Below are 27977 nucleotides of genomic sequence, written 5' to 3' on the forward strand. Positions count from 1 at the left end.
ACATGGAAGAACAGGGTACGTGTAACCCCTCCCTTTCAGTGTAGTGTGATTTATGGCTAGCGGACACTGCGCAGGCGCACTGTGAAGGGGGCGCAGACAGATTAGAGCCGAGGCAGCAGGGCGTTACTTAATAATAAGCACTGGTAAAGAGCAGGGGAGGGGACGAACCCACACTAAAACATGGAAGAGAAAAGAGAAACTCAAGTAGCACATTGAATGTCTAAGTAACTGCATTTTAAAGGAAACACCCGGCAAGGTAAATATAAGATTCCTTCATCAACACTGGTTTTACTTTACAGTTTGTGTCTCGCTGCAGGAAGATATATATCTTTAAATGCTTCTGACATCCTAGCCTGAACTTTTTTTATTTATTTATTTATTTATTTATTTTTAACATGAGTTTGTGAGCCTTTGCATTGCGAACACTAATGTAATCAACCATGTAAACCAAACTCCTCGCACAATAGTACCAGCCTCTTAAAACTTCCAGGACACCTTGAAACCATGAAATCTGCCAACGTTACGCCGTCGTTTGTGCGCAAATCTCATGTTATGGTTGCATTTCTTCCTGCTTACTGTGGTACGGATACTATGTTTGTTGAGAGTGAGGTGAGAGGAAATGGGGTCGCCCAGCTGTTCGTGTGGTTCAACTCGAGAAAAGTTGCAGTATTGACAGCTGGACATTGTATCTCTCCTCTCTCAGGGACCACACCTACCATCAGGACTACATGTTTATCTGTGTGAGCCATGTGTCCATATAAACTGAATATGCACCACCAGGATATGCTTTTAAAGTACACGTACAAGTGACCTGATTTTCACTTTAATTAAACCACTCAAGTAGAATAAGTGTTACATGCACAGCTTGTGTTTGTCTTCACCCCCCTCCTCCTTTTGATAAAAATCACTCATAAAGTCAGCATTTACTTTCCCCATTGGACACTGTGGGTGTCTAGTTTCTCTGCAGGTCTATTTTCTCCATGGCTTTAAAGGCACAAAACACTTTGGATATTTCATTTCAACAGTGTTTGGAATATGAACCCTGCATGCAGAAATACACCAAGAGGCTACCATAATGCTTACTCGCAGCACAAACACTGGACCTCAAACACCCACAGGCATGATAGTTACAATCAGAGTGTATTTACGCTGTCTGTGCCCCTCACTGTGTCGTGAGAGTAAAACCACTGTGCAGACACCCATCAGCAGAAAAGCAGCAGTGGCAGACGCTGTACTGACGTTTGTGTTGGTTTAAAAAATCCTTGTGTGACTGTGGTTAAACTCATATGACCCCCCCTCATATGTCTTTACTGTATACTTTTGACCCATATTTTTTCTCAAGTTGCATAATAACAGCTGATAATAACATAATATGTATGTTATCTAATTCCCCCTTTAGAAAGGGTTAATTGCACATGGTTGGCATTCATTACTTAGTAATGGAGGAAATATCACGCTGATGCATTTGGAGTACACATATGATCTGGTGCATGCATCTGTTTCCATAGAGTTCTTTCATTCTCTAACTTTAGCTCCGGCAGAGTCTTTAATATTTGTCTATTATTGTGATTCGGCTTCCTGTTGTTAAGAATGCATCTGATGGTGAAAGAGCCTCAAAGCTTTCCCGTATGTGTCTGGACGTGCAGTCCACTGGTTGTCATTCCTCATAAATGTCACTACCTGCACTGAGGTGGAGGATATCTGTGAGCGTGTGTATGAGTGTGTTTCACATGTGAGTGGAAATGAAATATTCATTATAGCCAGATTGAACTCATGTGGGGAAGATTGTGCCCCGATAAGACACAGCAGAGACACACACCACTGAATGGTTGGGAAGTTAGTGGAACAGTAATGCCAGCACATATACGTTGGTCACTGATTTTCTTTAATAACTGTTATTAAAGTAGCCCAAAAAAATTAAAACATAAAAATGAAATGATATGTGTGTTACTGTAAGTATTGGATTTGCAGAAATAGCTGCAGTAACAGTAATATAGTGTAACAATGTATCGACATATTTGACATATTTTTTACAAAGTGTTCCTTTCGTATAAAGAGACATGGTGTAACATTTTATAAACAGGTAAGTTTAAGGCTTTGTTTCATGCAAAGTCCATTATTACTAAATGTTGGTTTAGGGTCTACTTTTTAAAAAATGTCATTGACTTACACTGATACCCTCTGGTTGTAAAATTATAAATGTTTTTGTGGCAAATTTTAATAGACTATACAAAGTCAGTTTTTTAAAGTTTTTGCAATGTTTTACTTTTATTTAAACATTACCTAAATATAATCTAAATAAATTATTTAAATACTGTCTGACCAAACAATAAGTAATGAAGAGTTCAAATCTGGCCAGACATTCAATGTTAGCTTTTGACACACGATGCTATAACGTATTTTGGTCAGTAAGCGTCATAAAGTAGTGCTATCATTGGCGGTAGCAGAAGTGTCTGCAGTAGTGGTTCTAGTAACACTGTAGCTGTAGTAGCCCAGCAGCAGTACTAATAATTGTAGTACTCTTTCTAGTGGTAGTAGTTGTGGAAATTGTAGTAAAAGCTGGATTTTACACAAGTTCTCATATAAAACAAGTCTGTCAAACTCTGCAGCAGACTTGGAAACCTGTTGTCGTAGCTGCTACACGCTCTGTTCTCTGGCTCTGTGAGCAGGAACTTTTTTCACTCAGTGAGCTGGGACATTTTTGATGGGTGTGGTTCAATGCAAGCAGGGGGAAACGGGGGCTGCATTCTTTGAGCCAATGAGAGCCAAACTCTTTTCAGCTGCTCTTGTGACTGACAGCCGAGTCTTGAAACAGGAAGAGTATTTAGTTTGGATAGTGGAGTAGTAAAAGAAAAAAAGAGACGCGTTGTTAAAAATAAACCTGCCTTTCGTGTACGTCTGTTTGAATACATTAAATTGACAGACAGGAAGGAGCAAAGCAAAGGACTACAAAGTCAGACGAACTGAGATGAACTGTTCACGAAGCTCCAGTTCTGCCAAGAGCTTCGGTGGCACTAATGACAGTTTACACTTCCTCCTCCCTGGCTCTGCTTAATTAAAGAGTGGGAAAGAGCTTTTGCTTGTTGTGGGCCGCGTGTTGCCTTCATTGTGCATCAAGATTCACAGAAAAACCACACCCTCTGTCATCCCCCTGCGCACGATAAACACTGCACGCACACACACACACACACACACACACACACACACACACACACACACACACAGAGCTACCGTCCAACGGTTTGTAAACTGTGTGATTAAACATTGACTTTAATGCGTTTCTGACATTCTGTGCACATTCAGCACCACGCAGTAAAAGTAGCACTGGTGTGCCTATTGTGACTAATCCCTTTGCTATGCGTGGCGAGCATGTGTGTATATAGTTGACTGAAAAGAAACAGGTAGGGCTCATTCGACTTTTAAACCCTTAATGCATGTATAGAGGGTGTATACAGCTTCTGCCTTTGTGCTGCACACAGTACAGAGCTGTGTATGAACGTGCATCTCTGCATACTTTCTCTACTTTTACTGTTCAGTATCTCATTTTCACTGCAACTTCTTTCTTTTAGGATTTAAGCTGCTGGTGGGACACGGAAGGACTGAAACCCTGCACTCCTGTTGACATCTGGATTTTAAAAAGAAAGCCACAAACTGTGATTGGTATATCTTTGGGATAAGATTCGCCTTCACCGTGAGGACCAGAGCCTGTGGAGCTTACGCATTTCGAGCCCCCTACACTTGTGATTGTTATTGGATCGGAAGTATCCATCTACAGCAGAACCACAAGTACCGCAACCAAGCGGCGGCCTGTTCTCATCAATATTTAATAGCTTCTTAATGGCTACTGATGTTTCATTCTGATTGATTGAGCCTTGAATCCATTACCACCTTTTATCAGATTCAAATCAGAACTGCCGCAGTGTACAATAGATAACATTTGCTTCATTAATTATTAACACATCTTTACATCATATTGTAGTTCCACACATACAAACATCCAACACAGAGTAGCAGTTGACCCTACACTGTTTACCCCACAAGCTCAGAATGGAGGAGCACATTTATGCTACAGGCATGGCCGCCAAGCTGAGGAGCCAGTGGGATCGCAATGATGGTCTGGGACAGAACCACAACGCCGTGAAGTTACTGGGTCAGGACTATGAGAGTCTAAGAGCCCAGTGCCTGCAGAGTGGGAAACTGTTTGAGGATCATTTGTTCCCTTGTGCTGCGTCATCTCTGGGATTCAATGAGCTCGGCCCGAGATCCTCCAAGACCCTAGGAACCCGCTGGATGAGACCCACGGTGAGAAAGGGAGGGTGGGGTAGAGCTCTGAGACGACTGGGTAATTTGAACGGAGATGTGGTATTATTATTATTATTAGTTCTGACTTTTGAGAGTTGCACAGAGGAAGCAATAAAACAATCAGGTTGGTTGGACAGTTCATTATAAAGTGATGAATTGCTCTTCCTCGTATCAGCAAAATCTTCACTGAGCTTGGTAGTACCACCACAAGTGGGGTTCTGTGGTTTAATTGTAGACTTTCCCGAACTATTAATATAATTTTAAGGCAACGTTCTAAACCTAAAAAAAAAAGCGAAATAAATTCTACAGCAGCTAGTAGAGTCTGTCAGAGCATTAATGAGCAGACCATTCTTAGGACAATGTTGGAGCTATTCCTGTAAATGTTGGAATTTTAGATCAAATTTTTATTTGTTTGGATACAAAACACTCAAATTTGGAACCAAAATTATTCTCTCAATTTTGTATATTTTTAGCCAGTATATTACAAATATATATCATATATGTGTACTTCGCTATATGTAAACACATTTTCTAGGCAGCATCATCAGTAGGTCGTGTCAGATATCTGTCAAAGTTACAGCTGGTTCATTAGACAGTGTAAGTTGGTGTGTTCAAGTGCAGTTAGAAAAAAGCTCCAACATCTTATGAAACTGCAACCCTTTTAATGCAAGAAGCTAAGAAATGTGTGTGATTTATTTCACAATGTCTCCGTTTTCTTTTTGTTTTTACTTCCTGGTCTGATTTTCCAACAATCTAGCTTGTATGTCAGCATCCAACCAGCACTTGAACCCAGCACTTGGAAAACATATACTTACTTCAAGAGTTTGAGAGAAAGCTGCAAAGGAAGTATGAACACTAACTTTCTACTTGTTTGATGATCTGATGAAATCAATCAGACACTGACTGATGACTTCAGGAGTGAGATAACCGAATGAATATCCATTCTTTGTTCCTTTAAGCTTTTTTATTATCCCCAAGCAACCTTTACTCACAGACTTGAATTTCATCTGTTGCTTGGCAACTAAACTTTCAGGGACTATGGGTCAGGACTCAGGAGTGATTGGTAGATATCATTGTAATGTTCCAACAACAGCACTCAGGAGTCCTGTTTGCGTGTATCATCACTCTCTTCCTGGTTTTCATCCTTTCCACGTGTCTCCCCAAACGTCCAGACCTTTCCTGCTTGTTTGTCTCAGTGTTCTCTCTCATCACTGCTCAATACATTATAAATACTCCCAGGTGCTCCCTGTAGCCGAATATGACACCAGAGAATGAATTGGTACCGTCTTCATTAGGCGTTATCACGCGAACCTTGCTGACAGCGTGCTCTCAGTACTGTTCGATTTGCACATACCGTGACAAGTCACTGTTGTCAGCAATGGTAAGAGCAAGCAAGACAAGTCGTGATCTTAAAAGCTCTCTGGGTTGTGATCGTCAGCGTGACTGCAGCTTTTGGCTCCTCTCGCAGCTTCCATTTGAGTGTGTAGACGCATGGGTTTTGAACATGTGTATGCCCTATGTGTGTCTTTTGGCTCTAATGCTTCCAAGGGTCGTTTCTCTCCAAAAGGTCTGATGTTTCATAATGCATGCTCTCTTTCCTGCACCACAGGATCTATATTTAATAAGAGGGTTCATGGTGTTCACATTGCCCCCCAAATCTGTGCCCTGTGTGAGCCTGAAAAAGAGCATTTCAGCCGGTGTTCGTGTGTTTGTGTGAATTCCCCCATGTGCTTGATGGTTCGTGTGTACTTGTGCGTGCGCTTGCGGGGCACGAGGATAAATGGAATACTTCTTTTTATAGCTTTGTAGCGTGGGGTTTCTCAGGCTCAACATGCTGTGTAGAAGATGGTACATGAAGCAGGGCGATACTGGGAAACAAGACGTGAACAAGAAACACTAGAATGCGACATTGTTCTCCTGAAATGTTTATTATGTGATCTCTAGAAGTCCTCAAATAGTCTGGTGTTAATTTTAGCCGTGCATTTTCAAAGGAGCAGCTTCACATATAGGAAATTTGATATTCAAGTTGCTATTACAGAATAAAAAGTATTTTTTTGGAAATTGGCATTTCAACTTTATTAGGTAATATAAGTAAAAAAAAATACACCTTTTAACAACTTCAAATCTTGAACAGTCTTATATGTATACAGCACTGTTTGTGTTTTATCTTGTGTTACTCAAGCACCAAATCTGAAAATCTGATATTGTGTTTTTAAGGGCTATTTCTTGACTGACAGCTTTAGCATCAGCCTGAGCGTCAAGCAGAAGCAAAACCAATGTGACTAGCTTTTTGGGGAAATAAATAGCATGCTTGCTTGACGGGATGTACTATAGGTACAACTTTGGTGACTGCTTCTAAACCAAAATGTGTTGTATGTACGTTTTTGATTACACATTTTAAATAGAATCTAAATGAGAAGCCTTTGCTTGTCTAGCTGCTTTGCTTTGTCAAGTCTTCACACGAAACACCATGATGTGTCTGACCAATCACTGACCTGGACGCCCAGAAATAAAACTAATGTTATGATGATGATGTAGATTTTATCTAAATGTCTGGCTAAAAATAACAGACTAGTGAGCATCCTATAGACATTTATTTGAGCCTCATTTCAAAGGATACTCTAACTGGTGATGTGGAGGTTTTCAAAACTATTTTGACTTGTTGAAACCTATTTTGGACTAGATCAGGGGTCAACCACCAGAGCCACATGCGGCTTAGCCTACGTCATTGGTTCATGCGTTATGTCCTGATCTGGCGCCTCACCCTTCCTCTATATTTTGGCAAACCTCAATAAGGGTGGCTATCAGTCTTGAGTCTGCCTAGCTGGACTATCTATGAAATTTGGCTCATGGTTATGCATGATATGTGGTGAGAAATCAATTTGCATTATCAGGCTCAAATATGTTTCGCGACTCCAGGCAGATTGTGTTTTTGTTTTTCTGGCCAAAAATGGCTTCTTTGTAAGTAAAGGTTGCTGATCCCTGGGCTACGCTTTGACACTAATCAACACAGTCAACATGAAAAAGACAGCAAATGTAACATGTTTGTAAAATGGGTATCCAAAAGCAAGAATAGTACTAATTGGTTTTCTTTGTGTGTGTGTGTGTGTGTGTGTGCGCGCGTTGGACAGGAGTTCTGCAAACGCCCCGAGTTCATTGTGGATGGAGCTACTCGCACAGACATCTGCCAAGGAGCTCTGGGTGAGTCCAACTGGGAGAGTGCCCAACTGTTTCACTGTTATTACAGCATGATTCAGATATTAGAGGGGAGGACAGGGGAGGAGAGGAGAGGAGAGGAGAGGAGAGGAGAGGAGAGGAGAGAAATAGCTCAGGTTTAATCTGGTAGAAAGTCAAAGTGAGGAATGTCAGCAGAAGCCAGGACAGACAGGTGATTGACTGGAGGTTTGCCAGGTTGCAAGTCTAACTGGGAGATGTAGGACATAAATATGTGAAGCTTCCCTCTCCCTTCAGAACAACAGGCCCTTGAGTAATACACTGAGCCTTTACTAAGGCCAATTTAATAATAGACCCTTTTCAGAGAAGAAAAAGCTCTGGTGTAACTAACGACATTAATGACGGCTGAATTCCTTTTAGCTGCTTCATTTTCAGGGTCCTGGTACTGCGGACACTTGATTAGAACTTAGCCGTTGTTGATGTTTTTATGCTGTGCTTTTGCTGCTATAATAAGTCACATTTTCATGTCAAGAAACCAAGAGACGGATAGCTTAGCTTAGCATACGGTCTTGAACAAAGAGGGAACAACTAGCCTGGCAATGTCCGCCAGAGCCATCAATTTACATAAAGTTTTGGGGGAATTGTGAGTAGATTGTAGTAGATTGCAATTAATAATATTTTCTCAGATTTAGGAAAGCTTCTCCAGAGCCACAGAATAAATTAATATTAATTAGTTATTATACAGACTGAGCAGTGCCCTTTAACTGACCTTAATGTGCAAAATTTGTGAAATTCCCCTTTGAATATAATATAAATAATTTTAACCAAGAGTTTAGAATTTTTTTTTATAAAAGATTATCCTTAAGTTAACCAGCTCCCGTTGCATATGTAAATAAACTGAGCTCTATAGTCAACATGCCAGGTTACCTACAGTAAGGATTAAAAAACGAGTGATCGAAATCAACAGGGCAAAGTGAATCAGGACAGATGGAGATAGACAGCCTAAAGGAGAAGAGAAACGGAAGACAGTCAGTAGTCACTTCAGCAGGACCAGTTACAGTTTATTGCCTGAGATGTTTCCTCATCGACGCAGAGCTCCATTAATAATTCATTTGTTTGCTTTGTTTCTCTGCCTGACATCTGTAAACAACGCCACCCCCCCTCTGTTTCAGTAGCTCTGTCAGTGTGGGAAGTGACTTCCCCTATCTCAAAATGGAAAAAAAAAATACATTACCCACCTCCCCTCACTCCCAGAGGAGCAGCTGAATTGCAAAACAATAACCCCAATAATGTTGAGCCAGAAGACGTAATTTGTTTTACAGCCAAAATGCGCCATGACTGAGTAGTCTTTATCAGTCACACAGGGTTATCTGTTAGACAACCCCCCGGCTGCTATCAGGGACTGTTTATAGATTATATGACAGATAAGAATATAAATATGTTAACATAAAAGCAAAGCAGCCTGTGCTTTCGGTATAGAAGTGCAGGTGCTCTGTGTGTCATTAACCAGCATTAATAGATGCATTCGCTAAACTTAGTATGCATTAACATTCAAAAAGTAATGATATTCAGACATGAGAATGAACCAATCAAAATGTTAAACTACTCACTAAAAGAGTAGCTTTATACACTATTGAACTGAGCCTCAGCAAGTCAGATAACACAACAAAGACCACTGTTTTTGTCTTTGATGAGATTATCTAGATGACATACAACAGTATGGCAGTGAGGGTGATCCTCTCCTCTAACTTTTTCAGTACTATTTATCGTAACAGCAACAGCTATTGTGGCTCAAACCCATAGTGTGATTCCTACTAATACAAGTGACTTATTGTGGAGCTGTGGTGGTTTCAGCCCGTCTCCCGTCCAGTGGAACAAGTTCCTCTCCCATTTCTCAGAAGGAAAAGCTTGTTCAAACATGGTTCCCCACTCTTGTCTTTACTGAGCTGTTAATAGGCAAATTCTAGTTTTAGTGACTTCCCACTGAGTGGGTTCACTCTAAGAATTTGACCTTTATGGAAAATAAGTGCTTGACTTCTGTGGAGATGAAGGAGAGGCTCTCTGCCAATATGGGAATGGAGAGTGGACAAATGAGGATTATTTAAAATCCAACAACCTGCTGTCATTCTGGTTAACACACAATTTAAATGCATCATGGTAGGACTGATTTTTTAGCATTCAGGTCTGACCAGGGGAAATAAAACTGTGTGTGTGTGTGTGTGTGTGTGTGTGTGTGTGTGTTCACAGGGGACTGCTGGCTGCTGGCAGCCATTGCCTCCCTGACCTTAAACAACAATCTCCTCCACAGAGTGGTTCCTCATGGACAGAGCTTTGGACAGGGATATGCCGGCATCTTTCACTTCCAGGTGACAACAGCTCCACTTCCTGCATTTACATTTATATCAGTCTAACGGATAGAAACTCAACAAACACAACTGACACCTCCCACACTCCAACAGCCACCTGGTTAGGGCTGTCATGATAGCACTACACAATTATCGTGGGAAAAAGAATTCACCATAATGATATTATTGCAATATCAATAGAAGATTAGAAAAAGTCAGAGTTATCTTGTCGGTTAGATAAGTCACTTATCAAATGAATTACACTCAACTGTAACACTGGCAACCAGTATTAAGGTGCTTTACCGCTGCCTACTATGTTGATTGTGAACCACAAAGTGGGAATGAAAAGATATGTTAATGATTTACCGGGTGCTGGATTATTTACACAATATTATCATATGTGTATTATTAATGTGTATTATTATCGTGACAACCTTAATGGGCAGCTCAATAGTTTTATCTGGTTATCAAAATTTAAATTACTGCGACTTCCACTGTTGTTTCTGTTAAGTTTCACAGTACTGTACCAATGTAGGAGCCACATCTGTTTATGTTACTGTCGTTTATGTCCATACATATAATACTTAATAATACTACAATAATAGAGAGACTTAAGACTTGCAGGCTGAACCCTTGTAGACTTCTGTCATATGTACCACCATTATTTCTGCAAGCATACTGGGTCACCTGGGATAGGACTTCAGACCTAAGTCGTTTCTATGGATATTCATTTAAATTCCTGATAATCTCAAATGGCAATTTATGAGTCTGCTGCTTATAATATAGCAGAAATAGTCATGCATATTAGTACTCAACACTGCTGATACTCTATTCTTATTAAAACCTTAACTGAGGAGTTTTTACATTGTTAGTGGATGAAAAGCAACATCTGCCTGTAATTTGGATTCAGCCATAGAAAATGAATGTGAGCCAGCAGTTCTGTGCCTGCTCACTTCTTTAATTTGTTTTTCTGCCCCACGGCTTCCTGTTGTGTAATTTCCTGCTAGGTGCACCATCAGTTGTGCAACTGTTGACTAAAATCAAAGTTAGTTTTCTTTGGTTCAAACCAAGGTGGAAAAGTTTATTTTGTTGCATTTTTGTGTAGTAGCGGTATTTAACTTTTTGTATTCACCCATCGCAAGCAAACCAGTATCATGTTCAGCTGCCAAAATAAATATAGAGTTGGAGCTACTTTGAAAGATTTTGTTGATCTGTGGTCAGACGCTTGATGACATTTTTGTTGTGAAACTGAGTCACAATCGGTTCAGAAATGTATATTCTTTCCCCATATTTCATACCTTCATTTAAAACACGGAGCAGCTTACCGATTTATTTGAATACATTCATGCTATCAGTTATCAATTGACTGTCATTTTAAAGGACCAGTGTGTAGGATTTTGTGGCATATCTAGCATTGAAGTTGTAGATTGCAATTATTTATTTTATTTATAAATATATTATTTATTTATTAAGTGTGTAGGAGAAACAACGGTGGCCGTGACACTCACAAAAAACTGCTCTGCAAAAGGCCCCTATCTTTGTTAGTTATTCAGAGTAAGTCATTCTTTCTTTCCCTAGAATTTCCCAGCAAGACCGAGGATTTAAAACAGTAATTTTCCTCTCATATCTGGCTCTTTTCATTTGTCAAACCCCACTGAGTCATCCAAGATAACTGAACTCTCCTATCCACACCCACTCAGCCCATCAATAAACTTTACCTGGGAGCATTTGAGTCACCATCAAACTTAACTACACTCTCCAAAGTGACCAACGCCCATTTCTTTATCGGACACAGAGTTTTTAAAGCCAAGAGAAGATATGATCTGTCGTATCTATCAAGACAAAACCACGGTTGACAATCAAACCCTGAGTCGTCATCTGAGGTTTCTAACTATAGTTCAGTATCACTTTCCATGCATGAAGACCAGTCCTGCTGCTTTGTAATTTAAATACAAAATATGCATTCTATTCATCTCTATGGTGCGAGCGTCTGGCAGACTAGCCGGCCTTATCAACTGAACTTTGCTTTATATACAAAACCAAATATTCCACACGTGCACTTGAACTCACACCGCATTACACACACAAAATCCCAGGCAAATTTGAGACCTCACAGTAGCTGCACACAACGACAATGACACAGGTCTGTGAGCAGGTGAACAACACATGCATTCAGTCCAAAATGAGATAGCATTGTAGCAGAGTCTTGTAGCAGTCGTTTATACAGATAAGTTTAATTTGAATGTAGTATATATTGTTTGTAGTATATTTTACAACCAAAATTGCAATTTTCATCCATTCTCAATGGGAATAAATTTTGCTCAGGAATAATGTTCTTATAATGTGGGAAAGAAACTGTAGCCTAAAGTTTTTCACACCATTGTCCTCAGTCAGAAAGTGGCTCATGTTCAACCAGTTGATAACCAACCTCAGTAACTTTATGAATCACAAACCATATGAACAACAAGCTGTGTTTGGTGTGGAGAGCGAGAAAACCCAACCAAAACACACAGCAAGGAAACCTACAACTATTTAAGCTTCAGAAAACAGCACATTAGATTAGCATATTAGATATTATTTTTATTCTGTCGTGTTTCAGTATTCTTTAATGATGTCAGGAAGGGCTGTGGAGGAGTGTGTCTCTCCTGTGATCTCACATGCCTCATCATCTGTGCTCCAGTGTGAGTACTCCTCTGATCTCACGCCAGCATGTCTCCAGAGCCTCCCTCAGCTTGTCTGCATGGCAGGAGCAACTGTGAGCCCCCAAAATGTCTTACTATGCAGCCACTCACATTCCTCTCATGTTCTCAAACCCTCGGAATATGCCCAAAACAGCTGGAGATTGACATTTTATTCTTTCTGTGTGACCTTTTTAAGGAAGAAGCAAACACAGGAATTAATCATTCTTCAACATCTTAACCTGCTTTGTCACAGGGCGCTTCGAGCTGAGTCGACTGCCCTCTTTGATGCAGTGAGAACTGTGCCAACCAGACTGTCAGCCCGCCAAGTGTTGACATGGGAGAGAGAGTGAGAGAGAGAGACAGAGAGAGAGAGAGAGCGAGAGTGAGAGACATTAGAAGGACGAGGGAGAGAGAAAGAGGAAGCTAAACAGGGAGCAGAGGGGAAGCTCTTGCATATCAAAGACACGTATTACATGCATAGGGAACTGTCTCTCTCTAATGTAGAACACACACATGCACACAAAGACTGAATGCTCAGACTGGCTGCTGTCAGCTGTACGCACACGCACACACACACACACACACACACACAAGGCTAGGCTAATAGCATAGCAGGGAAATCCTTCTGTCAAACCCTGCAGACAAAGATTTCAGTTCCTTTGTTGGTAGTTGTCCATTTTTCTGAAGCGACCTTGAAAAAGACCAGCTCTGGGGCGGCTGCGCTGACTCATCTCATATCGAAAGATCAATAAATACCACCCGACACACAGAGGTCCCATTTACACATGTCTGCTGGGCCTGGTGACTTAATTACAGAGAAGGCAGCCAAGGGAAAGCAGCATATCTGGCCTGTTTTTCACTGATTATTTTCAGAGACACTGGACAGAGACAATTTTTACATTGTCAAATATAGTCATTCTCCATTCAGTAGATGCACACACACACACACACACACACACACACACACGCACACACACATTTGCTCTCTGTGCTAGAATGAGTGGAAATAATACTTCCATTTGCTCTAAAGGCGTGTAAATGCATGCGTGTGTTGATTGTATATGCATGAAAACACACATGGCTGCTTCCCAACCAAGAGTTGCCCTAGTTTCATCTTTTTCTTTTATGTCTGCATGAGTTTTTGTTTTAAGCCTCTTGTCATGATGTTTGTATCGCAGCCAGTAAATGCTTGTGTGTTTCCATTACTTGCAGTTTCTCATTTTCTTTCTTTTCTGTCTGAGCATGTTTCCAATCTCCTTTGTGCGTTGTTGAGTCCTGCAAGGATTCCCCTTTGTATCGGTTCGGATCCTTTAAGCCCTGGAATAAGTTAGGCAGACCTGGATGAGTCATCCCAAAAATGTAATTATGAGCAGTGGGAATCCTAATTTGTTTAAGATGCAGGAAACAAAAGGGAGGGAATCTGTGCGAACGAGCGAGGCAGGCAAAAAGAAGGAGAAAGAATAAATTATAAAATAGGCAATCTCAGCCATCTCAGTCGGAAAACAAATGAAACCGTTAACTGGGGCAGAATGCTTTATTATATTCTTATTATAGTGCATGTTTCACACAGAAATTCTGAACAGTTTGTTGAGCTGTATGGAGGATTTCTCAAGCTTTAAGGCGGGGTAACTGCAAGTCATGACAAGGATGTGGTTAAGAGTTCATTTCGCTCAGTGAGACCGGCTGTTGCTCCCACATCGCTGTGAAATAAACACTCGGCAGTGTCAGTGTGAAAGAGTAAAATGAAGAAATTGTGTGTGCCGGGGGCAAGCCTGTGTTTCTATTTGTGTGTGTGTGTGTGTGTGTGTGTGTGTGTGCACTTTGTGTTGGCTTCACTCAGCCATGTTGTGACACAGCTCCTCCCAGAGGTGGACTCAGCTCTGCAGGGCATGAAGAATTCATCCATCAAACCAGCCATCCATCTATCTTCCTGCTGTACACACATTGCACTGAGCACACATACTAACATGAGGTGCACGCACACACTCCATCCAAACTCCACCTTTTATTTGCCAAATGACAATCCTGCTACATTAGTCCTCTCTCAGCTCCCCCCTTCTTTCTCTGTTCAACAAATCTAATTGCTTTGACATAGAAATATGTCTATCTCAGCACTGCATTACTGCACTGGGAGCTCTTCTTTTGCATGAGGATTATTTTATTACAGCCTCAAGGTTTCTATGTGAGTCCAACCAGTTTCTTGGTTTGCTTCCCTTGCTAACAAAAAAAGCTACATAAAAAGCTGGAAGATAGGACTTATGCCTGGTATTGTCTAGAGTAGGTTAAAAATGATGACTTAGTGGGGTGAAAAAGATGAATTTTCAAATGTACCAGCCTCTGTTCAGATGTAGTCTGGGTCTAAGAGACCTCTATTTGAAGCCATGTCACATTTCCAGAGTGTAATTTACACCTTTATACTAGAACATCAGGCACAGTGGAAGATGAGCCTGAGTGTCTTTTTCAACTGCCTCTAAAACTGTCTCCCCTCTCCAAACTGAAAAACAGAGAATAGAGAGAAACATTTCTTTGGTGCTTTTTTCCAATGCGGTAACTTAGTAAAAAGTAGCAACAGATTTATTGCTTTATTATTCCTGTAAATGCTGGTTATTTTATGTTTTTACAGTATGTTCATTATAAAATGCCCCCCAAAAAAACTCTGAGTCATCAAAAGTAAGACTCAAGTAAAGCTGTAGTGGGAAGTAACCCATAAGGTTTTCCACATTTCACGCACGATTTTCGGTTGTGTTGCTGGGGAACAACAACAGAAACTCCTGACACTTTGACATCAGCCTGGTTTTACCCTTTTTGAACCAGTGCTGCCTGTAAAGGGGCTCTGACATCTTTTCATATGTTGGTCTCTTCTGCTCCCTGCTGGCCAACAGGCACACAGCCACGTGTGAAGGTCTAATGTAGGAAAACATTTCAGAGAAACTTATCCTGCCCTAATTTACCTCAGTTTACCTGCTGAATTACAAAGCCTTGTTTTGCCTCCTGATTCATCATCTTGCCAGAGATGTAAAAGATATTCTAAGGAGTTCCCCGAAATTAAGATTTCAGACAACTTGCCTTAGGTTCTTTTATGCAACATGACTGGATTTACTGGATATGAGTTCTTAGAAAGTTCTCTGATGTTGAGTATTGAGCAGGTAAACAATGGTGGGACCTATCACGGCTAATTTGCCTTGTAAAACAATGATTTGCTTGCAGGACTGGTTTTGAGGTTTAAATTATCGGTGAGGATGCTGGAGAGAGACTAGAGTTTAATGTTACCCATTAAGTCTCCACTTCAACAATAAAATAGCACTTAATCTATGATGTAATATATAATAATTTAGCAGTCAAGGGCCTATTTTCTGTAGAACCAGTTATTTTGCTTTTGATACTCAAGTACTTCATACTTTTACTAAAGAAGGATTTTAAAGGCAAGACTTTTTCATGTATTTTTACGTTGTTGTATTGGTGCTTTAACTTAAGTTAAGGATCTGAAAACTTCTCCCTCCATCAGATTTTTTTCTCTAACATATGCTAATTTACCCTATTTTCCAATTGTAACCTTTAACCTTCTGCATATATATCTTATTTGTGTCTGTGTGTGTTAATAATTTGTTAGTGTTAGGTGTAATATGGATATTTCCCTCTGTCTGTCTTTTAGTTCTGGCAGTTCGGTGAGTGGGTGGAGGTGGTGATCGATGACCGGCTGCCAGTGAAGGATGGGAAGCTGCTGTTTGTCCACTCTGCAGAGGGGACTGAGTTCTGGAGCGCCCTGCTGGAGAAGGCCTATGCTAAGTGAGACTGACAGATAAGGCTAATGATGTATTAATGTTACATTATAAAATGAAGAAGTCAAATGATATATATGTTATATACTTTTGATAATTTCCATATTGGGACATTTAGCTTTATTTTTGTGCCTTAAAGTGATAATATCCAAACATTCTTGCTGTGTTTGCGGCCTGCTAAAGTGGACATGCTTTCTTTTTTATAACATTTATCAGCATATATATGGCAAATCTACCATTATATAAACATGACATAAAAATTGGTCTACTCAAGTTCCAGTCCCAGTCCCAAATCTCGGTCATATGATCACAGGCTTTGCTTTTTGCAGACTGTAGCCTGTGGGAGAATTTTTGTACAAAGACACCTCTGACCAGAGAGTTTCGGGAGCTATTGAGCAACTTCAGACTCCAGCTGCTCCAGTCGACAGCTGTGGTCCCAGTTGTAAATTCGCTTAAAACTGAAAGTACAGCGTTGTTTGTGAGTGCCAAGTTAAGTGGGCTGTCCAGTTGGAGAGGAAACAGGAAGAGTGTGATGTAAAAGTGAGATTTCTTTCTCTACGTGCCAGTAGTTACGTATTCATATATGGTAATGAGGAACAGAGCAGTGAGTGTTCAGTGGACAGAGAACATGCCGTACCCTTACTCTGAACTTTTCTCCCTAACTACATCAGGTCTTTTGACAGCATAGTTTACATATAAACATTGCCATTAATATCAACCTATGCTGTATATTTGTCATTGATTCTGTGTTAGTATACTGTACTGCTCGTATACCTAATCATTCTCTATGCACTGAATGAATGATTTTAAATCCTCGTTATTTCTCTTGTTCCCAGGTTGAACGGCTGTTATGAGGCTCTGTCAGGAGGCAGCACGTCAGAGGGCTTTGAGGACTTTACAGGCGGCGTGACGGAAATGTACGATCTGAAGAAAGCCCCCTCTGACCTCTACAACATCATCAGCAGAGCCATAGAGAGAGGATCACTGCTGGGCTGCTCCATAGACGTCAGTACTACAACATTCATGCATCCTTTGACCCAAGCAAATGGGAAATTAACAAAGATTTATCACACAACATGACTATAATCAATGTTTTTATAATAACAATGCGTAAAAAGCACAATGTAGTGACAACAGAGAATTATCACCAGAATGTGTAGCTCCCGTCGGCTTTATGGTGATTTATAACTCATAGAGACATCACTGAGTCCATTCTGTATACCCATTTAAATGTTTTCTTTCAGCAATATCATCAGTGTTGCTTAACACAGAAGCACGAAATATGTCTCCCGGATAATGTCACGATTATATATATATATATATATATATATATATATATATATATATATATATATATATATATTATGAGCTTAGGTGTACAGCTAACTCTCAAGGACCTTTCAGTGAAGCGGATGTTTGCAGACAGAGGGGATTGAACGCTGTCTGTCTGTAATCACTGTGTGTCCCTGTGCTGCTCAGTTTGGGTGGGAAGAACTGCCACTCTCATCTCAACTCATCTGGTTGAGAGATTTGTGCACCAGAGATGATGAAATAGTAAATTATTGAGGTTTACAGCAACAAACAAATGGATTTTAGTTAATTTTTCTTGCAAGAAGGTTTAATTTAATAAAACTGTGTTCACAGTTTGCAGTTTTTGCGAGTTCACAGTTGTGTTACAGTTTTAACATTGTAGAAATTAAAGAAGAATGATGGTATGCAAGTAAGTCATATTTCCCATTTTAGTATAGGGGAGAGTGGGGTAAGTTGAGCCAAAGGGTAAGTTGAGCCACCCCTTGTTGCTAGGAAATGGTAAAAAACATTGATCATGTGACCAAATATTTAGGAGGAAGGCATCATTTCATGGAGTCTGTGAATGTAAGAACCACATGGGTAAAGTGGTTAGATATTTATTTCCAAGTAATCATTTTTCACTCTTGAAAGTCAATTTAGTCTATCATAAGTTTCATGAGAATTGTGTTTAGACCAAAATAGATAATTTTAAATTTGTTTTATACATCAATTGTGGTATCTATGAGCTACAACATGAGGTCATAAATCTAGCATAAAAGTGCACCATTTTAGGGATACGGCTCAACTTACCCCGCTCCTATGGGGTAAGTTGAGCCTCGAGACCATTTATTTGGACATTCTATATTATCACAATAGTTATGTTTACACTCATTCTGTTTGTTTGAAGGGATGCACAACATCCTGAAATATATGCAGATATATTGGTTAGCGACAAAACTATGATTGCCTTGATGTAGTGATCCTAAATATGATCTTACCCCACTCTCCCCTACTAATAAAAAAAAGGGGAATCCAGTCTGATGATAGTGATTTAGAGCACTGTTGATCTCCCAGCAGTCTTTATAACATTACGTATGCAGCATGGGTTAAAAACATACACTTTGTGGTGTGACTGCTGCTTGATTTAGTTGAAACAACCAGTCAGAGTCATCTCAATAATGGATTTCTCACTCTGCAAAGTTTGCTGATGTTAATGAATGAGCCGCGTTATGTCAGTGACTGTGACGACCGCCAGTAGATGTCCCTAATCCTGTCACATGTGAAGCTACAGCATGCAGATACTTTTCCCCACATGTGTCGCAGTCATCCCGACTTTGTAAAAATGTGTTGTAGACGTCAGTGACCTCTCTGTTTGTCCATTCTCTCATCCTCAGATCACCAGCTCCGCAGACAGTGAGGCTGTCACGTTTAAGAAGCTGGTGAAGGGACACGCGTACTCTGTGACCGCTGTGGACGAGGTGAGCGGTAATGGAGCATATCAGTTTGTTTGCGATGGACAAAACAAATCCAGCAATTTCATATATATGAAGTGTGTGAAAAGGAACAAAACATAAAATCAAGTCATGCCTATTCATATATTTACTTGAAATGAAATGATTCCTTAGCTTTATCTTTCACCCTTCAAAGACATGTTAACATACTGAAAGGAAACTACCAGAATCCCTTGTGGGAAATATAGGCCGAGAGAGCTGTAAAATAAAGCCATTCATAAAAACAATTCCATTTTCTCATTTGGGTCTTTAAAATATCCACGACTTGGAGTTGACTTATGTCACATGTTATATAAGTTACAGTTTCTGTAATTTAGGTCATGTGTTTAGGTCTTAACATTAATTAGCTGCTTCAACAACACTGAAAATAATAATAAAATTGTATTTTAGTGACTTAGATGTAGCTGTAATCAGGACTATAACACACCATAGTGGATAGTGTTGTAACCTGCTGTTAGCTTGTAAATAACCACATGATTTGGATGTTAACATGTGGCAATGAGTAGCCTCAGCGGTACAGTGTAAAATTTCACTTTTTTCAGTTTAGTTAACTTTTAGTAGCAGTTGGGTCCAAACTCCAGTAAAAAAATTTCATTTTTACTGTAATAAATTATAGATTGAAACCTTAAATGAATCATTCTGTACATGTTGAGTACCAGAGATCGATTTTCTGCAACATATTCTCTAACAGTGCATCCCTAATTTTATCGTCACATGATTAATAAAGACCAGCTGAGTTCAGAACATTGTTATAATCTGTATCTTTAACGTCTTATAACAAATCCTAATTTCAACTGGTAGGACTGACATCATCCTTTTATAATGCTTCTATGTTACTCTAATAATTAATTTCACACTAACTTACAGTAGTTACACATGACTGGTGTGCAGGGCGTTTAAGAAATCCACTAACACCACGCAACTGAAACCAGTTAAGCAGTGACAAAGCGTGAATTTCAATTGATGTTTCTTGTTAGGTTGTCTACAGAGGAAATCCGACTAAGCTGGTTCGCGTCAGGAACCCCTGGGGGGAAGTGGAATGGACCGGAGCCTGGAGCGACAAGTAAGATTTTACTTTACACTCATTACGTTACAGTCGTGGTGTTAAATCGCAAACCATAACAGGAAAAAACACATATTTCCCAGTTGCTTGCAGTGATTCAAATGTTGTTTCAGGAGTTTTTCACCCAGATTAAGAGTTAAATGCATTTTTTTGATATCAAAATGATAATTTCCACCTCATATCTTTATGCTGAGTCTTATCCACAGGTTGACAGTTTTTACATTAGTATTTATTCCCTGTGAAATTGGCTCCCCAATGTTTTTTGCCCTCTGAGTTATGCAGAAGAGTCAAGACAGAGGGGAGGAATGGGCGGGATTACATTATATAATATCACAGTATGGTATGGAAGTGAAAATACCAGACATTTTTCCCCACTGCTAACATTATGTCACAGTCCAAATGAGCATTTTCAACACTTCACACATTCAAATGGGGATGAAACCTTCCCTGTTGAAAGTCTTTTCTATCTGATTTAAAGATACAAAACCATAACCTGAATTATTCTGTAGGTGTCTGTAAATCCATGTTAAGTAATTTTATAGAATTTACTGTACAAAGGAGAAAAATGGGTACCAAAGTTACTGTCTCTGCCCACTTCTCTAGTATGTGGCTTTAATGTCTACAAATGGTCTCTGTGTCTAACTTTAACTGCAGATTTTTCTAAAGTTTCAATTAGAAAAAGTCATTTACCCAGTACAGATATGAGGGTTGTAATTTACACTACAGTACCTGCAAAACTAATGACAATGACTTATGACATTTGGACTTTCCTCGGGTCCAGTAGTTAACTCTTTTGTTTTAATTTTTGTATCTTTTCTCCTCAGCTCCAGAGAATGGGACAATGTGGATCGCTCCATCAGAAGTCGGCTACAAAACCGCAGCGAGGACGGTGAATTCTGGTGAGTGTTCTTGTGCATGTGGACTCACATCACTTACTTGTGTGAGAACAAAGTAAGTGGCTGATAGAAAATCCCCTGATGTGACATTGCTGGTTAGAGTATGGCCAGAAATGCGGTTAAACCCCCAAAGACCTTTCTGCCCCAGTGATTTCAATGTACTTTCGTTGATGAGTGTTTAACCCATTATGGGAATAAATGTGTATTATTTCAGATGCCAAAGACACATTATCAAACAAAATTATAACTTTACTGTATATGATATGATTGGATACCTCAAAGACCACACTCTACTAACACCAGGACATGTTAGACTCTGTGCTCTTTTACCTCTTTATCCCTTTGTAACGTCTGTTTGACATATTGATGTTCTCAGCAGCAAACAGTATATGTTTGAAATGTCAGTGCACTTTGTCATCTGTACAGAGACAAGGTTCAACTCTTGGACTTGGTGATGGAAAAATAACTTAGAACCATTGTGTCTCTGCATTGTCCCAACAGTGTATCTATTTCTGTCTCACAGGATGTCGTTCAGTGACTTCTTGCGTGAGTTCAGCCGTCTGGAGCTTTGCAACCTGACGGCTGACGCCCTGCAGAACACCCAGATGAAGAAATGGAGCTCCTCGCTCTATCAGGGAGAGTGGAGGAGAGGCAGCACTGCTGGAGGCTGCAGGAACTTCCCAGGTATAAAGTGTTGAAAGGGAGGAAAGAGGGGAAACTGGAAGGTAGATGATGAATGGATGGAGGTATGAATTATTTATTTTTCTTTAAAATGTCTAATGCATTCCAGAGTTTCTCTCACCATGCACTGACCAAACTAGTTTTAGGATTCCGTGCTGGTGTTAAATTCTGTTGCAGAGACGCTGAATAAGACCCTTTTACTTTTGGACATTGTTTAGGAATAAAACACGTTAAAAAACATGGAAGCAGGGAGGATTTGGGTGAATTTGATAAAGGAATGTGAACCAGTGACTCCCATTTAAACAATAAGTAGCAAAACAATGGCCTGTTTTAAAATGAATTTTGGAAATGCCCCATCATGACTGAGGACATGCATGGAAGTCTGTTTTCTCGATCTACTATGACCAAGACAAATTGTGTTATTTATTTTCTATACTACTGACACTAAATTTAAAAATTGATTTCAATTGGCAACTTTCAGTTTTTATTAGTAAGATACAGTTGCCTATCTATAAAGTCTTTATGAGCCTGATTACTGCTAATTGATAAAAAACAAAGAGGAACTATCTGACCTTTCCAACTCTTCTTCCCAGCAACTTTTTGGCTCAACCCTCAGTTCAAGCTTGTGCTGCAGCACCCGGACACTCCTGGCCAACCAGATTGCAGTTTCCTGGTCGGGCTCATGCAGAAAGACCGCAGGAAGAAACGGCGGGAGGGCAAAGACATGGAGACCATTGGATTCGCCCTCTATGAGGTTAGCTGCAGTCCAGAAAACGCTGCTGAGAGCCTTTTCCACTGCAAGGACTTAATACCCTGTAACCTGTGGGTTCTCATAACCTTTAAGATGTTTTTTACTAGCATTTCCAGTACTGTATATACCATTAACTAGGCTGAATCTACCATGTCAAATGATTTTTTTCAGCACGCGTTTTCATCCGTTATTTTTCTATAGTCTAAAAAGTAATTTTGAAAGTAGAGAGGTTACAGTAAATGCAGGGAGAGGATGGGAACCAGAATGCTGGGGGCATGTTGTGGTTCATGGTCGGTGCATTACACCCCTCTTTTAAATTTTTTGTCAGCACTGTTCGGTTGTGTGTTGTAATACCCATGTCGGCCAGACATGGGGAACTAAATTAGCAGAAATAAGGAAACAAAAAAAGCACCAGTTACATTATGTTTAGTTAGATTCCAGTAGTAAAAAACAGTCCGAGTGACTGTTTATTATATTTTATAATGTGATGTTTCAAGATTCACAGATTCTTCTTTATTTCTTACTTCCTGTCTTTCTGTGTTCCTGATCACACCCATCATAGTAATAATCTCATCTCTCACTCTCTCTGTCCTTTACAGGTTCCACAAGAGGTATGCATATTACTTCTTTCCCCTTCTCTCCCTTGTGACTTAAAAAACCTAATAGCTGTCAAATGCTCTCCAGACATTGTGGAATGCAAACATAATGCGCTTTAACCTGATTAAAACATTAAAGTTAGAGGTTTAAGAGTTTCGAAAAGATCAGAAATAACAGTCTCCACTTTCAGTTCAAGGGCAGGACAGGGGTCCACCTGAAGAAAGAATTTTTCCTCACCCACGCCTCCAGCGCTCGCTCAGAGCTCTTCATAAACCTGAGGGAGGTCAGCTCGCGGTTGCAGCTACCAGCGGGAGAATACATCATCGTCCCCTCCACCTTCGAGCCGCACAAAGAGGCCGACTTTGTCCTCAGGGTTTTCTCTGAGAAGCCCGCTGAGTCTGAGTGAGTGGCTTTACTACTTTAACTTTAGGAATTATATGAAGTTTGAGGGCAAAAATGACTGACAATGTGCAATTTTTGCTCTTTTCTGTATATTCTTTACATCTACAAGATTTTTTTCATGTATTCTGTCTCCTGAAAAAAAATCTTGGTATTTTGTTCAAGTTTAGAATAAGCAATTAAGTAACTTTTTAAGTTTAGTCTAAGTTAAGTCTTTCTTCTATCCATGTCAGGGAGCTTGATGATGACGTTATAGCAGATCTTCCAGCAGAGGTGAGAGGATGAAACACAGCAGCTGAACTGCAACACCTGACTACTAATGATACGTAGAAAGAAACCAAACACGTACTGAAAACATTACTCTTTGTGTTTCAGACTCGGCTGGATGAGAGCCAGATCGACGCAGGCTTCAAGAGTCTCTTCAGGCAGCTGGCAGGGCCGGTGAGCACACTTGGCAGGAAGTGGAGTAGAGAAATGTTTCATTGTAAACACAGTCATAGTTAAATGATTTGACCTTCTCCATTTGTGCCTACAGGACATGGAGATCAGCCTTGCAGAGCTGCAAACCATATTGAACAGGATCATCAGCAAACGTTAGTAATCATGCTCAACTGTGCTGTTGAATTACAAGCTTGTGTTTCGCTTACGGCATTGTGGAATTAATTTAAATAGTATTTAAAAATGTTTTCTATTTGTCTTACAACAGATAAAGACCTGAAGACAGATGGCTTCACAAAAGAAGCTTGTCGCAGTATGATAAACCTCATGGACGTATCCTTGAAATGGCATTGAATATAATTTCAGCTTTTCTTTTTTTATCTTAAACATACTCTTAAACATCTTAATGTAAAACTGATGCCTCTATATTACCTATATAAATAGACAAAGGTTGGCTATTTCTATGTAGTTATTCTTAATGCCTGCCACCAGATCAGATTCGGTCAGATTCCCCTTGAAATCAATGCAGTCCATACAAACACTACCACTTTTGTCCACAGGGGCCGCCAGAATGAACACAAGGATAGCGAGGCGTCACTTTCCTTACGATTTAACAGACTTTAATCAGACTCACCCACGCAGCAGTACTTGCCAACACCTGTCAACAGACTTTGATGTGTAAAATCACTGTGGTTCCCCATTAAAGGTGGCTGTGATATTATTACTTCTATTTTGTTGCCGTAATTGTCGACCAGATGAAAGTCACTGTTGTTCCTTAACTTCTTGGCTCAGACGGACGGCAGTGGAAAGCTGGGCCTGACAGAGTTCCATGTACTCTGGGAAAAGATTAAACGATACCTGGTGAGATAATACTCTGAAGGGTCAGATGGGGAAATGTGGCTAAATATTTATTCTGCTTCATGGTACTTGCGTCAGCCTGTTGTGTATTTTGACATCTGGCCAGTGGACTGTTTTTTTCCATTTTCGTGTTTGCTGTTTAAATACCTGTTTCTTTCAATTCTTCATTTTCTGTCTCTCTTATTTCTGTCTGTTATTTCCTTCTTCCTCCATCTCTTTGTGTCACCATGCCAGACTATATTCAGGGAGTTCGACTTGGACAAATCGGGCACCATGAGCTCCTACGAGATGAGGATGGCCCTGGATTCTGCAGGTACTATTCCTTTTTATTTCAACACAAAAGGAAGAGAGTGTACCCTGCTGGGTTACTGGTTAAAAGGTTGTTCTGACACTGTTGATTACTGTTTCGTAAGACTTTTTGTTCCTCCTGTGATCTGATTTTCCTGTCTGCTCTCCTTCAGGTTTCAAGCTGACCAACCACCTGTTCCAGCTGATCATCCTGCGCTACACAGAGGCAGACATGACTGTCGACTTTGACAACTTTGTTACCTGTCTGGTCAGACTGGAGACCATGTACAGTAAGTCCCATTACTGCACACCTTCAGTGTCTTTGAAGGAAGACTTTGCCCACCTATCATCCAATTTGTTTGTCCAATCAAAATGTTTTGTTAAAATAAAAGACAAAAAGGCCAATGTGAAACTCGCTTTCACCTGACTTTATCACAAAAACATATAGCATATTAGACCAGAATAGAACTTACACTAAAATAAGTGATTCCCTTTGTTTCTGTCTCTGCAGAAACCTTTCAGACCATGGACACAGATAAGGACAAAGTCATATCCCTCAACTTCTTTCAGGTATGGCCAAACATTTACATAAACAGAAGTGCTACCATATACCTTGTTCTGTCTTTGTTTTTCATAAATATTTCTTCATCTTTTTGTGCTAAAAAAACTGTTTTTTTCCTTGTATTTTGTCGGATATTTACTGACCATATCTGTGCATAACGTACATGTGATTTAGTCATGATTACCATTCCCTAATTCACATCCTCTTTGTGTTTTATAGTGGATTACGCTGACCATGTTTGCCTAGAGATGAGTGGAGTCCTCTTTAACTGTTGCACTGCATCCTGCTGCAGCTTCAGGCCCAATTTGTTGTTGTTTTTAGAAGTGCCTTTTTCTGCTTTGGTTCTTCCTCTCCTCCACGCAGCTCGCTGCTGAGGCCCTGCTGATGCTAAAAGACTGTAAATTCATCTTTACAGTGCCTATATTGAAAACATGTGCCAGTCCTTTATTTGTCACCTGTTTTGCCAACAGAACGATGCTCACTTATTGCAGCCTGGCTGTCAACTCTGTGGTAGCACTGACTGTGAGCAAGGCAGACCGCTTTATAGCTGTGCAAACATTTTTTTGAGGCAGAGCTATTCTCAGGGCAAAAAATAAACGTATTGGTTAAATTTCAGTGCCAGGAGCCAAAAACATCTTACATTTTTGTTATGATATGTAGCTTGCTTGGTTTGGGGAAAAAAAATGCAATCTAGCCATTGGTTATATTTCACCTCCTTAAGTTCTCCTTAGCCTAGCTGTCGTTCATGGTTCATGTTCAAGATTCTAGCTTGTAGATACCACGTTTTATAAGACCAATCCTGACATATAAGATAATAAATGAATGAATTTAGTAGTCAAATACATTGATGAATTTACTAATACACATTAAAACAGATACAATTGATAAAGAAATTGAGGAAAAATATGGAGTAACTCAAGTTGTCAAGTAGCTAACTAGCATTTCAAATATTTGTTTTTGCTGTCCAACATGGACACTGTGGCATTGTAACTCAACCAGTATGATTAGTTTTGCTCTATTAAATCTATGCAGAACCAAGGATTTGCCCCTTTTAGGGTGGTTAAGTAAGATATTTCAAGTCAATCAGTGGTTTACTTTTTAAGGGTGTTTTATATTAGGAACTGGCTATCGATGATTACTCTTTATGGTAAAATGTAGATAAGCACTATACTGTAAGGGATGAGTCTGCATGACTACATTCGTCTGCCAAGGGGAAATAATACTTTTGGACAGATTTTTGATTAAATTGAATTGATGTGGGGAAATACAATCTGTGTCTATTTTACAAAGAGTTACTGTACTTGAGGACAGCCTGACAATCTGCAAAACACTCCTCAAAGAGCATATTTTAAGAAAAAAATGTTTCAAGTTGAGCCTTCTGTCAGTTATCACAGTCTCAGTGCCAGATGTGGTCAATGTGGAGAGCTGTTGAGTGTGCCAGCTTGTTCTTTAGCTTCTACTCTTTACTACATTCATATGTGCTGAATGTGCGTAATGTGTATCTCTACTCAGCCTTTGTAGGAACGCTGCCGGCCTGGCACTTTCCGTTTACATCTTGTGCCAAGCAACAAGGGTCCACTCATGAAGCTTCACTGGGCCCTGCAGTGCAGAGACAGCAGTGTGCTGTTTCATGTAGAATGTGTTGAGTTATATTTCCCTAAACTAATCCTGTTTAGCTTTAAGACGTACCTGCTTATCATTATGCATGGAACATATGAAAAAATACTTTTATATAAATGTCGGAACTGGATGTCATGAGGGATTTGTCAGCCTTGTTTAATCTTGCCTTTTAAAGAGAACAAGAACACGTCAGTATGTTAAGGTGAAGGTCAACTATTATGCAAGATGTGTGAATATGTTGTATGCATGTAGTGTGAAATGTGATATATTGTCTGTTTCTGGGGAGCAAGTATTTCATTTGAAGAGTATTCCAAAATAATGTCACTTTTGGAAAAAAAGAGAAAAGACTTGAAAGCCTTTTAAGTATGGAGTATCTACAATTCAAGTGTTTTAAATACCCAAAATGTTTCTTCTACCAATTTTTTTTGTCTTTTTGTAAATGGAAGAATTTAATTTGAAACAATTCATCAAAAAGCAACTGCCAAGCCCATAAATTTATATGATACTCCAACAATGCCAGCATTCTTGTCTTCAGTTTTTGCGCGTAATGCTTATATAACATTACTTAATGTTTACACAAGTAACATTCTGAGTCTCTTTGGACCCATTCATCATGCAGTACAGTGGTTTACTTTGTGGCGTCTCTGTAAAACTTCCATACACACTTTGAAAATAAACATGGGGGTGTTTTCATGATTCTCTGAGTTAATTATTGATTACATTTGCACTGAATCTCTAAATC

The 27977-nt window shown here is 39.8% G+C and overlaps 1 protein-coding gene across 1 annotated transcript; it reads left to right on the forward strand.

Moving 5' to 3' along the window:
• Positions 1–95: 95 nt before the first annotated feature.
• Positions 96–27931, forward strand: capn1 (calpain 1). Its single transcript, XM_051428619.1, has 22 exons — positions 96–256; positions 3570–4302; positions 7434–7503; positions 9724–9842; positions 16155–16288; positions 17118–17286; positions 18966–19049; positions 20060–20145; positions 20970–21044; positions 21565–21725; positions 22316–22476; positions 23073–23084; positions 23261–23472; positions 23703–23742; positions 23845–23910; positions 24005–24062; positions 24176–24240; positions 24700–24768; positions 25000–25078; positions 25227–25343; positions 25565–25623; positions 25835–27931. Exons 2-22 carry the CDS (start codon positions 4048–4050, stop codon positions 25859–25861), a joined length of 2118 nt encoding a protein of 705 aa, XP_051284579.1. The 5' UTR covers positions 96–256; positions 3570–4047; the 3' UTR covers positions 25862–27931.
• Positions 27932–27977: the final 46 nt, after the last annotated feature.

The sequence above is a fragment of the Dicentrarchus labrax genome, unplaced genomic scaffold, assembly GCF_905237075.1.
Source record: "Dicentrarchus labrax unplaced genomic scaffold, dlabrax2021, whole genome shotgun sequence".
Lineage (NCBI taxonomy): Eukaryota > Metazoa > Chordata > Actinopteri > Moronidae > Dicentrarchus > Dicentrarchus labrax.

Bases quoted from the DNA above. Each gene is read 5' to 3' on its own strand.
- capn1 (XM_051428619.1), top strand. From the start codon at position 4,048: ATGGAGGAGCACATTTATGCTACAGGCATGGCCGCCAAGCTGAGGAGC. The intron at 23,743-23,844 runs GTGAGAGGATGA...TTTGTGTTTCAG, and splicing joins TAGCAGATCTTCCAGCAGAG to ACTCGGCTGGATGAGAGCCA. The intron at 25,344-25,564 runs GTAAGTCCCATT...CTGTCTCTGCAG, and splicing joins CAGACTGGAGACCATGTACA to AAACCTTTCAGACCATGGAC.